This window comes from Canis lupus, chromosome 14, assembly GCF_011100685.1.
Source record: "Canis lupus familiaris isolate Mischka breed German Shepherd chromosome 14, alternate assembly UU_Cfam_GSD_1.0, whole genome shotgun sequence".
NCBI lineage: Eukaryota > Metazoa > Chordata > Mammalia > Carnivora > Canidae > Canis > Canis lupus.
Window position 1 is genome coordinate 34,824,663 of NC_049235.1, and position 16,372 is coordinate 34,841,034.

A 16,372-nucleotide genomic window follows, 5' to 3' on the forward strand; every position below is an offset into this window, starting at 1 on the left:
TTTTGTGGTGGAAATTTTAGGACAGATAGATATTTTGCATGTCTGAAATTAGAGGCAAAAGGTATTTTCTCTCTTGTTCTGAGAAGCCTCAATCCCTGTGGGACTAGAATCCAATCCCATCTCACCTGCTTACTCTTGGATCAATCAGACTGAGGCTTAAGTCTGATTCAATCAGATTTTTTCCTTGAATTAAAAAAAAAAAGACCAAAAACTTTGATATGTTATCTAAACTCCGTAATCACTTCTGATATATATAACTGAATATTAAGTATTTTGAGTGGTGTTTTGAGGTTTAAACAATTTCCATAAATATGAGTACTAAAAATGCCTTGGCATTACAGAACTAATGGCTACTGTAAGCATCAGACATCCAAGTAAACTAGTTTTTATATTTTATACTGTGCTTGACCTTTGAAAAGACAACAAGACTCAGGATCTGAGGTTTAGGTCACTGAAGAGATTGCATCAACATCCACCCATTGGTAGGTTACATCTCCAAAGAAATTCACAAGGAGACCAGAACATGTTTATCTTGCTGTGATCCAGCACTGCAAACAAGCAACTGGGTTCTGTGATGTCCTTTTACTCACCAGTGAGGAGAGAGGGGATAGCGGATGAGCAAAATAGGTGAAGGGGACTATGAGATACAAACTTCAAGTTATAAAAAAAAAAAAAAAAAAAAAAAACTTCAAGTTATAAAAGAAATCAGCCACCGGGATATAAAGTACAACATAGAGAATATAGTCATAATATTAAAATAACTTTATATGGGGACAGATGTAACTAGACTTAAAATGGTGATTATTTTATAATGTATTAAAAAATACACTATGAATCACTATGCTGCACCCCTAAAACTAATGTAATATTGTAGGTCAACTATACTTCAATAATAAATAAATATTGCTCCTGGAACTTGTCCATTCTTAGCTGAATTATACTTTTAGTTCTGCTGGGTGGATACATTTGTTATTCTATTAAAATATTTCCATGGCTGAAATCAAAATGAGAGAAAAATATTTGCCCATGGCCACATGATATGCCACATATCTGTGAATATTCTGTATGCTTCCAGACATCATTTTCATACTTGCTATATTATAATTGAAACATGTTTTGAAACTGAGATTATAATTTGTAGAGCAAACCTAAAAGATCAAAGCTCTTCTTCCAGGCTTGCTAAGGCATATTTTAGTCAGATTTTGTTTCGAGGACCTTAACAAAGTACAATCTCTGTGCTTTGCTCTCTTTAAATCATGTAGCACTTCAGGCAGATAACCAATCATCTGGTATCAACTGTCTGTTCTAACTACATTATATGCAAAAAAAAGGGGAAAAAAAACCATTCACATCTCCTGTGTAAATTCAGATCTCACTCCTGGAGACTCATTCTTCCCATTGTCAGTTGAGTTCTCTGTCAAATCTCCAAGCAAGTGAGCCTTATATCAAGATGGCTAAGAAGTTTTATATTCACTAGTTAGGGCCTTTGATCTTTGTCTCTAATTGGAAGAGAAATGTTTAAGATTACCTGAGCTCCAAAGGTTATTTTGGTGTATAGCGCTAGGGATGATCACTATGTGGTGGAAAATTACAAAAGAGCTATCACTGGGGCTCCTGGGTGGCTTAGTCAGTGTCCGACTCTTGATTTGGGCTCAGGTCATGATCTCAGGGTCATAGGATCAAGCCCCATGTCAGACTCTGCACTCACCGGGGAATCTGCTTGAGATTTCTCTCCCTCTGCCCCTCTCCCTGCTCACACTCACACTCACACTCTCTTTCTCTTTCTAAAATAAAGTAAAACCAAACAAAAGAGAGATCATTATTGGGGCTTCAACATTACTGGTGGCATCTGGACCAAAAGGCTATTTATTTTCCTGTGCCTGCCTTTTCCTTTATGTTTTTAGAGTTCTGTTGTTTGAAAATGAACCTAAGATTCAAATATTTTATCTTTTGGTAGAATTTTTACCGCAATTGCATATGGAGCTATGGCCATTGGAGAAACACTTGTTTTGGCACCTGAATATTCGAGAGCCAAATCTGGGGCTGCACATCTGTTTGCTTTGCTGGAAAAGAAACCAACTATAGACAGCTACAGTCAAGAAGGGAAAAAAACAGTAAGCATAACTATGATTTTAAATGTGTACATTATTAATTATACATGTGCATGTTCTCTATATAGAGACTTAAATGAAGGCATTACTTGATAACTTTGCAAAACATAGTGCTATAAAGAATTAAAAACATGTATAAAATAACTGTTATGGCTACAAAGGGAGAAGAGGGTCTTGCCTTAAGCAAATTTTCACCTCTGCAACTAAAACATATACATATTTTATATTTAAAAATATACTTCAAGTTTATTTGCCTGATGCCTTGAAAATGTTCTTGAACAAAGAATTGATTTATATATTTAATTTTATTTAGACAGCCAAAACTTTATTTAGTCTTAAAGGAAGATTTGCATTAGAGTTAATTCATTTTTTTCTCTGATAATATATACAAAGTGAATAATGCTTGCTGTTGCATACAGCATATTTTATGGAAAATATATCTGCAATCATTAGAGGGAAAAAAAGAAACTATATTTATTAAGTTCACACAGACACACATACTTAGCCAAAACTCTAAAAGACCATGAATATTAAAAGAGAAATAATAGTAAGATTGTATAATTTTCAAAACAAGCCTTTTAATAGTATCTTATACATTAAATATATATTCAATTTTAAGACTTTCTGGACAGTTTAAATTTAAAAGTAAGAATAGCCAACAGGTATATGAATAGCCAATAGGTATATACTTAAAAGAAATTTTTCAGTTAAAATTATTTCCCTGCTGATTTTAATAGTAGATTTATGATAGCTTAAAATAGTACATTATCTCTAAAGCTACATAATTATTAAAAGGAAGGCCAGTCATTAGTTACAGAAATAAAAATATCTTGAAATCCTCAGAATACTCAAAGATGCATCATAGTCAAAAATAAGATTTTGTACTTGTCTTTTAGAAAGTAAAGGATGTAGAAAACTTTAAAAAAAAAAAACTTAGGATTAAAAAAAAATCTTAGGATTTAGATGTGTAATAACGTTGCTACTCATTTCTTTCAGAACAGTACAGTATGATGGATTGAGTATCTTTTATAAATGTCTTCATAGAATTACATTACATGGCATGGAATATGGAAATGTTTCTTATAAAGACTAAAATTAATTTATTTAATCATTTTATTTAACATACTAATACTTCTAAATGTCACTCCCTGTGCTTTTAAAAATCAAGATCTAGTAAAACAAAACTGGCAAATGTTGGTCATATTGAAGCTGGGAGATAATCCATTACATCTTTCTCTCTACTTTTGTAGATGCTTGAAATTTTCCATAATAAAATGTCTAAAATAGTAAAAATAGTTTTTAAAATGTATTAAAATCTAGAAGTATAAAATCTCTCTATGCCTTTCCCAAAGGCACAAGGTGTACTCAAAAACAATGCACTCCTCATTATTCTGTAGTTTCCAGGTTTATTTTGTTAAACATTTCTGCATAAATAATATTCATTTCAAGGAAAAGCAGAAAGCACTGAAAAAGCTAAATGTAAGCAACTATGGCACTTAACATGTTGGCATATATTTTTAACATTTCTTTCTTTTGACAACAGAGTATCATTATCAAACATTTTTTGATGCTCTCGCTCTTGTCCCCTACTTCTACCTTCTGCCTGTATGCTTGGTTCAGAATATGCTGAGCATGACTATTGAAACTGCCTATTTAAAATACAACTGAATGAGAGCAAACAAACATGAAGTTCAAAAGAACCCAAAATCTTAGAACCATATATATAAAGGGAAAGTTAATCATTCAGTGATAGTTCTGGAAATCCTTTATAAACATCCCTGTTATAGATAAGTATTGATTTATGAATTATCAAAAGAGATTGAAAAATAGAAAAATAAACTTTTAGACATCACTGCCAAATAATGATCAACTGAAAACAAAGATAAGCCCAAATTCAAAGCGTAATGTATATTAACTGTAAAACCTGGCCCAACTTACAAAAATAATAATAAACTCTACATATGGTTTGTGAGGACCAGGTATTCTGAATTAAGCAATAAAGGTCTGTAAAACAGAAACTAAAGGTTTAAAAATATATACAATTATTCAAAACATTTGGTCAAATAGCTAATCTGCAGATTGGACTATGTCTCGGTAGTGAAGCCAGAGGAAACCAGTGCTTTTTAGGAATTTAGGAAACCAGTGCTTCATTCATCCAGTAAGGAAGACAAGAAGTACAGATATAGAAATCTAAACAAAAGTGACAGAAATGATCATGCAGTCAGCAGCTCTATAGAGAGGAATACTGTTTAAAATAAAATGGTTGTGGAAACATGCATAATTTTCAGGAAGCATTCGGCCAATGTGCTATAATGTGCTATAATCTTTTTAAGTTATCATTCTAAACCCTGCCAACTTTCTTTCCCAGGATACATGTGAAGGGAATATAGAGTTTCGAGAGGTCTTTTTTTCCTATCCATGTCGCCAGGATGTTCTCATCCTTTGTGGCTTATCCCTCAGTATTGAGAAAGGAAAGACAGTAGCGTTTGTTGGGAGCAGTGGCTGTGGAAAAAGCACTTCTATCCGACTTCTACAGAGATTTTATGACCCTGTGAAAGGACAAGTGGTAAGACTGATTTTAAATACAGCTTATCTAGGTTTTAGTGATGTTATTCTTAACATCATTCCCTTGGGCTTAATCATCCTTACTGGTTTGAATAGGGCAAACTGTGCAGTAGTTAAAAAAAAAAAAAAAAAAAAAAACCTCTCTCCTTTAACTAAGTGGACAAGCAAACCCATAACAAAAATGATGGATAGGACTTTGAGGCTAAATACAAAGACTCAAAAATTCTTCAGTCATGATACTGGCAGTAATTTTTATCTTAAATTGAAGACAACACAAACAAATAGATATTCCATGTTCATGGATTGGAAGAACAAATACTGTTAAAATGTCTATACTACCAAAAACAATCTATGAATTTAATGCAATCTCTATCAAAATAGCAACAACATTTTTCACAAAACTATAATAAACAATCCTAAAATTTGTCTGGAACCACAAAAGACCCTGAATAGCCAAAACAGTCTTGAAAAAGAAAAGCAAAGCTGGAGGCATCACAATTCCAGATTTTAAATTATATTACAAAGCTGTAATAATCAAAACAGTATGGTACTGGCACAAAAACAGACACATAGATCAATAGAACATAATACAGAGTCCAGAAATAAAGCCACACTTATATGGACAACTAATCTTTGACAAAAGAGGAAAGAATATACAATAAGGAAAAGACAGTCTCTTCAATAAAGGTGCTAGGAAAACTGGACAGTTAAATGCTAAAGGATGAAAGTGGACCACTTTCTGGCATCATAGATAAAATAATTGAAAACAGATTAAGTACATACATGTGAGACCTGAAACTGTAACAGTCCTAGAAGAGAACACAGGCAGTAATTTCTCTGACATTGGCTATAGCAATATTTTTAGATATGTCTCCTAAGGTAAGGGAAATGAAAGCAAAAATAAACTATGGAGAATACATCAAGATAAGCTTTTGCACAGGGAAGAAAACATCAACAAAATAAAAAGGCAACCTACTGAATGGGAGAAGATATTTGCAAATGATATATCCAATAAAGGGTTAATATCCAAAATAAATACTTTCTACAACTCAACACCAAAAAAAAAAAAAAAAAAATTCAATAAAAATTCAATTTAAAAATGGGCAGAGGACCTGAAAGATACTTTTCCAAAGAATACATACAGATGGCCAACAGACACAGAGAAAATGCTCAACATCACTTATAATCATGGAAATGTAAATCAAAACCACAATGAAATATCACCTTACACCTATCAGAATGATTAGAATAAAAAAGACAAGAAAAAACAAATGTTGGCAAGAATGTGGAGGAAAAGGAACCCTCATGCGCTCTTGGTAAGGATGTTAATTTATACAGGCACTGTGGAAAACAGTATGGAAGTTCTTCAAAAAACTATAAATAGAAATATCATATGATCCAATAATTCCACTAGTGGACATTTACCCGAAGAAAACAAAAACACTAATTGAAAAGATATACGCACCACTATGTATATTGCCCCAGTACTTAGAATACCAAGATATGGAAGCAAACTATGTGTTCATTGATAGGTAAATGGATAAGGAAGATGTGGTACATATATGCAATGAAGTATTTACTCAGCCATTAAAAAGGATGACATCGGGATCCCTGGGTGGCGCAGCTGTTTGGCGCCTGCCTTTGGCCCAGGGCGCAACCCTGGAGACCCGGGATCGAATCCCACGTCGGGCTCCCGGTGCATGGAGCCTGCTCCTCCCTCTGCCTGTGTCTCTGCCTCTCTCTCTCTCTCTCTCTCTCTCTCTGTGTGTGACTATCGTAAATAAATAAATATTTAAAAAAAAAAAAAAAAAAAAAAAAAAAAGGATGACATCTTCCCATTTGTAACAACATTTATGGACCTAGAAGGTATTATACTAAGTGAAATAAGTCTGACTAAGAAAGACAAATACCATATTATTTCATTCTTTGTGTAATCTAAAAAACAAAACAAATGAATTAACAAGCAAAAAGCAGAATTAGACCTATAAACACAGAGGAACAAACTGATAGTAGCCAGAGGGAAAGGGGGAATGGGAAGAATGAATGAAGGGAGTGAGTAGAAGATAGAAGCTTCCAGTTATGGAATATTCGAGTAAGTCACAAGAATAAAGGGCACAGCATAGGGAATATGGCCTGTACTATTGTAATAGCCATGAAATGTGAGAGATGGTAGCTACATAGTGGTGTGCATAGCATAATGAAACACTAGAACATAGTGTTATGGATACATAGCATAATGGATCACTATGTTGTACCCCTGAAACTAATGAAACATTGTGTGTCAACTACACTCAGATTGTTTTAAAAATGTAAAAAAAAAAAAAAAATTTAAAGTCTACAAATTAGAAACTTTAAAAAAGAAAAAAGAAATTTTGATCTTATAAAACATGGAATTATTTTAAAATACAGGTGTTAGAAGAGGGGTCTAATATCTGTATCTGGGCTCTTTATTTTGTTCTGTTTAAGGCAGAGATAAGTTTCCACCCTGATTCAGGCTTCCTACTTTTTTACCCCCCAACTCTCAAAATTTTATGCATGGTTAAAACTTATCTGAATCAGCTGCATCCTGATCTCAAAAAATAAAAATAAAAAAAAAATAATGCAACCTCTCTCCTTAGAATTCCAAAGACTTTTTCTCACCTGGCACCTTTCGTACTCTTCCTTATATTCAGGTTTTCAATTATTCTCTCCCCTCAACAAGCAGCACACACCTTCCTGTTCTGTCTCCCCCCTCCCACAAAAAAATCCTTTTGAAAGTCAAACACTGTCATATCAGTCCTCATTCTTCTGCATTTTGCAGGGTTTCTTTCCCTTCACCGATTCTCAATGACTATTTGCAAAATAAAATGATCCAGAATGGCTCCCTTGTTACCAGTGATAGCACTGAGTTAACAATGAATCCAGAATTAGATAACAGTCATCTATTTGCACATAACATAGCACATCCCCTCCATTAAACCCTCCAATGATTTCCTACTGCAGTTAAAATAAAACAGAGTCCATACCATCAATCATGGTTGTTCATGATCTAGTCCCTGCCTCTCTCTCCTATTACTCCCCACCTGTATACTGTGTGTAAGACTCAGTGGCTTCTTTGTGTTCTTTAAACTCATTTGTGGCCTTTGTTCCCGCTGTTCCCCTACTTGGAATTTTCTTGCTCTAACCTCTTTGCTGACTCCTTTTTATCATTCAAGTCTCAATCTAAATGCTACTTCCTAAAGTAGGGCTTCTTAGATTACTCTGTATAACATAATGCATTCATTCACCTGCTTCCCACATTCTCCCTACATCCTCAGTCACTCTCTATCCCATTATCCTGACTTCATGGAATTTTCTTTTTTGAGTTGATTACTTGTTAGTGTGTTTATTGCCTGCCTGTCTCCGCTAGACTATAAGCTGCAGAAAGGCAAGAGCTTTGTTGTGCTTACCTGGTACCTGAAGAGTCCCCATCAGCTAGTAGGTATGCTCATCACATTGCCAGCTGAATGTTGTTGTATGTTCATGTAAATAAGTATGGCTATGTACAAAACGACTCTATATATGGACTATGACATCAGTCTATACCTTCTATCTCTGGACTTTAATAAGTAGGCTTCTAATACAGAGCAGTTGCTCATTTTCCTTCTGACTTCAGCACAGAGCACCAGGCTTTACTCTAGATTCCAGGCAAGTCTTTAGAATATGTAGTCATTCATAGAAATGTCAAGTAAGTTTAGGAGTTGGCATTTTAATCACTTACACTCTGCTTCTATACAACGTGATTTACAATCCATCCTTGGGTAGTATTTTACTGTGAGGAGGCTTGAATTCCTACTCTTCTTGTTATAATCTGTATAGGTTTGAATATAGTGATACAGTTATTGGATCTTCACATACCATTCTCCATTCCGCTTTTGGCAGCTATTTGATGGTGTGGATGCAAAGGAATTGAATGTACAATGGCTCCGTTCCCAAATAGCAATCGTTTCTCAAGAGCCTGTACTCTTCAACTGTAGCATTGCCGACAACATTGCCTATGGTGATAACAGCCGTGTTGTGTCATTAGATGAAATAAAAGAAGTAGCAAAAGCAGCAAATATCCATTCTTTTATTGAGGATCTCCCTAAGGTAAGAAAAATATCTGAAATCTTGAATTACAAAGCTGCCAAGTAATCCTACATAGTTGTTTTTATGTGCTACTTGAATTATACAATTTATTTATTGCTAGCATCTAATATAGGTAAAAAGCGAAGACTGAGATTTTTTGTGACTAGATTTTCCAAGACCAAACTGTATTAATGTTTACTGAATTCACTTTCTGATTTTGATTCTTTGCTTTTTATCTACTCATGTCTACACCATCATCATCCCTCCACCCCTGTACCACTCCAGTAGCATTTTAGTCTATCTTCCTACTTCCAATCTGCCCCTTTATAATCCTTCTTCTTCACAGTAACTAGGGGAATCTTTTAAAAACATAAATCATATTCTGTCCCTTCCTGCTTAAAACTTCCTAATGACATCCCTTTGCATTTACAACAAAGTCCAAATTTCCTGTGTGGCTGGCAAAGCTTTCTGTGATATGGTCCTGCTTGTTTCTCCAGCTCCTTCCTCATGATATGATCATTCTGCTCCAGCAACACTGTCCTCTATCTCTTGAGCACACGAAGCTTTTCCCTTCCTCAGAACATTTACACTTGCAAAAAAAAAAAAAAAGAACATTTACACTTGCTGTTTCTCCAGCCAAGACCTCCTTTCCTCTGGCTTTTTGCAGAGCCAGCTCCTTAATATTCAAGCTCCTTGAAATGCCATTTTGCAGAGACCCTCCCTGGCCACCTTACTTAGAAGAGTCCCTACCACTTTTGTCACCTACTACATAGTTTTCGATGTGCTTATCACTAAAATTACTCCAAGGGATTATTGACTTGTTTAGTGTCTCCTCTCCCCACTAGAGTGTTAGGTCCTTGCCTGCCATTTTTGTCACTTCTCTGAAATTGCTGTGACAGCTGACACAGAAAAGTTAAAAGTCTTGGCTAACTGTAGAAAAGGCTTTAGCATAGCAAGCATTAATACAAATCCAGAAGTGGTGTACAGAGATGGGTAATCATAACTTAAAGTGCTTACAATATCTGAGTGTTTATACCTGCATACACTGTCACACAAATAAAATTAAAATATATCTACTTTTAACTAGAAACAAACTTTTATAATGTGATTTTCTAGCTCACTTTAAAAGGAAATGCCAAAGTTTAATAACCATTAAACAATTAACCTAGTATCCTATTCTTTTGGGGAGAGTAATGGTCACCATACTGTCTAACTTTTTTTTCATACTAACTTTTATACTAGTAGATCTCCCCTCACCATCTCCTGTCCACACAAAATGGTGCCTGTAACTAAAAAGGAACCATTAACAAAAAATTTACCCTACTCTAGTAAGATTCTACAGTACTAACCATAATGAAAGGATTGACATATTTTTTTATGAACATTGTGACCCTGTGAATGTCTTCCAGTGGTAAGTCCCCTTTTTAAGCAAGGCACTCCTTGCATTATTAATTTGTGATCAGAGTGTTATCCACACAATCCTGGTAGGTTATTTTTTTCTTTAATTTGTGTATGATAAAATGCTATCCATTTCATAGTTACACCATTCGACTCTTATTCTTTTTTTTAAATTAATTATTTATTTATTTATTTATTTATTTATTTATTTATTTATGATAGTCGCACAGAGAGAGAGAGGCAGAGACACAGGCAGAGGGAGAAGCAGGCTCCATGCACCGGAAGCCCAATGTGGGATTCGATCCCGGGTCTCCAGGATCGCGCCCTGGGCCAAGGGCAAGCGCCAAACCGCTGAGCCACCCAGGGATCCCTTAAATTGTTTATTATCTTTCATTATTTTTGTTGTATTATTTCCCAATTTACCCAAAACTACATATTGCAGAGACTCAATGTGCTTTTTACAATAAACTTTGAGAACCAGGATGATGTTATTTCCCAAAAAGAAAGAAAAACTTGTTCTCAGTGTTTTTAAGTTTAACTTTAGTTTGACTTCATATCAGTTACCCAAAAAACTATATGTAGAACCATAAAGAAATCTAGTGTCAAAATATCATTTGGGCATAGGACATTAGACATCACATCTAGCAGCAATGTCAATGACCATTTGCAATGAGGAAAAGACAAGGAGGCGGGAGATAACTTAGAAGCTATTTCCAGTGTTATGAATGCCTGAATTAGTAATTATAAAGTGAAATAAAACAAGGAAAAGGATTTAAAAGATAATGGAAAAGTGGAATTGCCAACATGTGGCTCAAGATGTCTGTGAAAAGTGAGCAAGAAAGTATATGATACACTGGACAGCCTGCTGAAATAAAAACACACAGAGCATATGATAAGAATACAAAGGAAGGAATGACAAAAGTCTCTAGGAGCTCAGAGAAAATCACACAGAAGATGTTGTTTTAAACTGGGTCTTTTTTTTTTTTTTAGACTTTTATTTATTTATTAATGAGAGACAGAGAGAGAGAGGAAGGCAGAGAGACACAGGCTGAGGGAGAAGCAGGCTCCATGCAGGGAGCCTGACATGGGACTCAATTTGAGTCTCTAGGATCAGGCCCTGGGCCAAAGGCAGCGCTAAACTGCTGAGCTACCCGGGCTGCCCTTAAACTGGGTCTTAAAGAATGAGTAAGAGTTCCCCAGGCAGAGAGGGGGACAAATTCATACGTAGAAGACAGAATAAGCAGATGGAAACATATACATGTAAAAGAGTTTCAGGTATTTGGAAGGAAATAAATTTAAAATCCTGATCATAAGGCATAAATTGGGGAAACTGAGAAGAGGCCAAAATATGAGCTAATTGTGACTAAATGTGAAGGTTCCAATATACTAGTCTAAGAAGCTTGGACTCTTATTGGAAATAGGAAACCTTCAGACATTTTTAAGCAAAGAAATAATGTGATTAGATTTTAAAGCAAAAAATTGCTACTGAAACTTAGCCTTTTGTTTGCTCATCCAGGAAGCACTGTGGCCTTTGTGGTGATGGCAGAGATTGGCATTAAAAGGACAAGTCGTGATGCTTTACAATATTCTGGATGAGAGCAATGCAGGTCCACATTTTCTGTTCCCCAGTTCCAATTTCCAAAAGCTGTTAAACTCCATCCCTTACAGACAAATTTTGTGTGTATGGTGCAAATTTATTTGGTGTCCAAAATGATGTGAAGCTATTTGTAGTCTTTATTAATCCTACTTAGAATGAATAATCAAATATTTCTGCACAAATATTCATATATTTGATTACCACTTACTTCCCCAGAATTTCTTTGGGGTGTTATTATAGATCACATATTAAGTATGTATAATATATAGTATATACAATTTATGGAATCTAAAGTCAAACAAGGGCACCTGGCTGGCTCAATTGGTAGAGCATGTGACTCAATGTCAGGGTTGTGAGTTCAAGCCCCACGATGATGCTAGAGAGCAGAAGAGAGGGGCAGAGCAGGAGAGAGAATCTTAAGCAGACTCCATGCCAAGCACAGAATCCAACATGGTGCTCGATCTCCTGACCCTGAGACTATGACCAGAGCCGAAATCAGGAGTTAGATGCTTAACTAAGTTAGCCATCCAGGTGCCCCCCAAAACAGAATTCTTAAACAAATATAGCCCTAGAGATTTCTGGTAAGGTATTGTGGACCTGTCTGGCAACACAAACTCAGAGGGTCAAAAGCAAGACATCAACTTGGAGTATGCTAAGGGTAACACATCTATACTGTATTGCCATAGAGGTGACCCGCAGACATCCAGGAATATCCACCTAGGAGAGGAGTTGAAGCAACACCACCATGGTCTTGAGGATCATACTAGGTGTAGATGCAGCTCTCAGGCAAGCCTTGACTTGAATAAGACTTTGACCACTGAAACCACCCTAAATTCCTCCCCAGGGACTGCAGGGGTTCTCTAGAATACAGTTGCTTTAGGATTAGACTCTTCTGATGTTCCCTCCAGAACCCAATTGGCTTTAGCCTCAGGTTCATATTGAGAAGCCATTGTTTCTTGAGCATCTCATAAACAGGTTGCATATTTCAGGACAGTCACCATTCATCCCAATGTTTGCCAGAAAATTGATTCAGATTTTCAGTTTAAACAGGAGAATGAGGGGCACCTGGGTGGCGCAGTCAGTTAAGCATCTGCCTTTGGCTCAGGTCATGATCTTAGGGTCCTGGGTTCAAGCCCTGCATTGGGCTCCCTGCTCAGTGGGTAGTCTGTTTCTCCCACTCTCTGCCCCTCCCCACTGCTCATGCTCTCTCTCTCAAATAAATAAAGTCTTTATTTTAAACAGGAAAATAAAACTCTGGAGTTCTTCATTGGAAAATAAAAATCTTTGAGTATTTGAAAATGTTTTTAGGTTGGTATTGAGACAATGTATATATTCATACATTTATAATCTGTTCTGCTTAATGATGGACAAGAACAAGAATTTAATTTTCATCCAATTCATTCCTGAGACTAATATCTTCCTGCAATCCAGAAAAGGCCAATAAATGCAAAGTGATTTCTAAGCTAGTATTATCTTCTTCAGCTACACTTGGATGATCCATGTACAATTTAAGCTAGACTGGCAGAAAGAGCTGCAGACCATTATCATTTCTACCTAATCCTCTCTCAATTTTTAGTTTAGGGTTGGATTCTCTAATTTGTTTTTTGTTTTGTTTTGTTTTTAAGATTTTATTTATTTATTTGTGAGAGACACAGAGAGAGAGGCAGAGACCCAGGCAGAGGGAGAAGCAGGCTCCCTGCAGGGAACCCGATGAGGGACTCGATCCCGGGACCCCAGGATCACGCCCTGAGCTGAAGGTAGATGCTCAACCGCTGGGTCACCGAGGAGTCCCTAGGATTCAAGCCACCCAGGATTCTCTAATTTGGATGAGAACTTCGTGATGTGTGGAATATGAATGACATACTTTTATCTGATTATCCTGCCCTTTGATTCCAATTTTCATAAAATGCATTTTAGAAGGAAGGGGCCCAGCAGGCTGGCAGTCCTAGATAAAAGCACAGAAGGGATTAAGTCTGTTTTCTTTAGAGAACATTCACTTCAAAAAAGACACTTTTACTGGGTTTTAGTAATTCACACACCATTGTTTTATGTAAAGCAAACAACTGTGCATTTTATATTGAAACGAACTTTGAGGTAAAGGTGAAGACACATTTATCATAAGGCTCTGTCACACGCTCTCTCAATACCCACTCTGCCTAAATGGTACCCCTTGAAGGCAGCCAAATGTGGAGGGAAAGGCAATTGATTGAAGCTTCTCTAAGGCAGTAAGACAAAATGAACAGGATATTAATCACGTGCTGCATCTTCTCTATGATGCTGCTACTGGATCCACCTTTAGCAGGTTGTAAAATTAGACTTGCTTTCCCAGTGGAGTCAGGCCATCCACACATTCTTGTCTGGATATCAATAGTATATATTTGTTAGACACATAGCAAGGGATACTAGAAAGCAGTATGAAACCTTGGAGGGAAGTAGAGGCAATGGGATAATCTAGAAAGTAAGTGGTAGCTTGCTTGCACTAACCAAATGGACCAGTCATGATTTAGCAGTCTACAACAGCATCAGGCTACCCCTCTAGCAGTTTCTTTATCCTTCTGTGGAGGAAAACATTGGAGAAAAGGTCATTAGTAAGTAGGAGGGCTGTGGAAACATTGGGAGTGCTAAATGTCACTATTATGGCCTGAAAAGATGAACAGACTGTCTCTAGACACCAGCCTAATTTACTGCCAGGAAGATACCTACAGGAATGAGAACAGGATCCCAGTCTCTGAAGAAATGTACCCCTAGAGGTTTGGTGAGAGCCAGAGTGAAGAAACTCAGTGACTTCCTTGTTTTTTTATACTTTCAACCATTCTGACCTGAAAATAGAAGGTAATGTAATTTAATGGAAAAAGATTTGTTTACCAGGAACTTTCTTTTGCCAATAATTTTTTTCTTATGCTTTAATTCAAACAATCCCTTTGTAGAAGCATAATGGCAAAGGTCTACTGCTTGTGATCAGTGTAGATATGTAAATAAGATGGTAGTGTTTACTGCTGGTTTAGCGTTGATACGCAACAAAGCCCAAGAATAGATTTCAGCACTTGTTGGGACACAAATTTTCGAGAGTAGGAAAATTTGAAATATTTAGATGGTTCTCGCCCACAGTTGCCATGCTAATTTAAATAACCAAGCCTTGCTTTCTTAATTGCATGTTCCCGTAATAGAAATACAACACACAAGTTGGACTGAAAGGAACACTGCTTTCTGGAGGCCAGAAACAAAGACTAGCTATTGCAAGGGCTCTTCTCCGGAAACCAAAAATTTTATTGTTGGATGAGGCCACTTCAGCCCTTGATAATGAGAGTGAAAAGGTAACATTCTCCTATTTCATCTCAGAATATAATATCAAATAAGAGAGTGGAGTATTATGGAAGGAACCAAGGTTAGTTGGGGGCGAGAAAAACCTGGAGAGAATTGTAGTCATAGGGTCACAAGTTCTAATTAAGGTTTTGGCCTTTAAAAAAAGTTAGAGACTGGTGGGGAGGTGAGAGGGAGTTGGGACACAGGGCATCTTATGATCTAGAAAGGTTTTCTCACTTGATTGGTTTATCAGAAAGGCCTAATTCTTGAAATGTTTCTCTTGTCAAAGAAAAAAGCCCAAGGAAAATAACTTCTATTTCCTGTTTTGTTTGTATTCTTATGATACCAAACAAATGAATAAGGCAATCTGCATGCATAAAAGAGTAATCTACACTGCAGTGTCAGAGCCTGCTAGTTACTCCATCTTCTATAGACTATTAGCTCTGTTTGAGAAGAAGACAAGGAAGCAGATGTGCCAATAGACCTATACTGCAAGCTCCTTCAGATGTTTAATTTTGCTATGTCCTTGTGCTCTCGTAGTTTCTTGCACATAGCAGGCCCTTGTTAAATGAACATTGGTTGAACAAATTATAATCTTTAATATTTACCAAGTGTCCAGTATATGCTATTATCTCAATCCTCACAACTTGTTGAATTAGCTTATTTTATTAGCATGTGTGTTTTATAGGTTGGCACACTAAGGCTTAGAAATGTTAAGTAACGTCTCTGAATTTTAATAGAGTATCTGATCTAAGAGCTTATGTGGTTAACCATCACACGATTGCTATTTATAGATGATTATCATTCTTGATTTCTAAGGAGACAGTCTGTTATGAAAGAAAAAACATGATTTTTGGAATCAGACATACCTGAGCTGTAATCCTGGATTCATCAGTTACTAGTAATATGACCATGGTCAAGTGACCTAGACTTTTTGAATCTCAGTTTATTCATCAGAAAAGTGAAAATACCCCTCCACCTTATGGGGTTATGGCAAAGATTTAAATAAGATATCCATCATTGGAATGAATATATTATATATTCAACAAATATTGGTTTTCAGCCTCTACTCTCATTTGCTAGGTGCAGCATTATAACCCATCACAGCTGAGATTTTAGCCAGGACAATTTTATAGCTAATTCTACTAAAATAAATAAATATGAGAAGAAATGAAGTGAGAAAATTAGTCATTTTACTTAGGTGTGGAAATATTATTTTCTGAATCTGAGTTTGAAACCACCTATTTACATAGAAACAACCATCTCATTTTTATTCATTATCACAAAAGCTTTTCTAATTAGAAGCCTAAAT

The 16,372-nt window shown here is 36.1% G+C and overlaps 1 protein-coding gene and 1 long non-coding RNA gene across 3 annotated transcripts in view; one reads left to right on the forward strand and one right to left on the reverse strand.

Annotated features, from left to right (window-relative positions):
• The window catches only part of ABCB5 (ATP binding cassette subfamily B member 5), a 186,681-nt gene that overhangs the window by 169,723 nt on the left and 586 nt on the right, over positions 1–16,372 (forward strand). The window contains exons 26-29 of the mRNA XM_038557071.1: positions 1,958–2,114; positions 4,480–4,677; positions 8,577–8,783; positions 14,925–15,071. Of these exons, the coding sequence (XP_038412999.1) occupies positions 1,958–2,114; positions 4,480–4,677; positions 8,577–8,783; positions 14,925–15,071 (709 nt within the window). The remainder of the gene's footprint in view (positions 1–1,957; positions 2,115–4,479; positions 4,678–8,576; positions 8,784–14,924; positions 15,072–16,372) is intronic.
• LOC111098793 overlaps positions 1–16,372 on the reverse strand; it is a 43,419-nt gene that overhangs the window by 4,330 nt on the left and 22,717 nt on the right. Inside the window, exon 3 of one of the 2 annotated variants that reach the window (XR_005369526.1) lies at positions 13,829–14,576. The exons of the other annotated variant lie outside the window; for it this stretch is intronic. This is a non-coding gene — a long non-coding RNA (uncharacterized LOC111098793). Of the gene's footprint in view, positions 1–13,828; positions 14,577–16,372 lie in introns of those variants that run through there. 2 annotated transcript variants of the gene reach the window in all.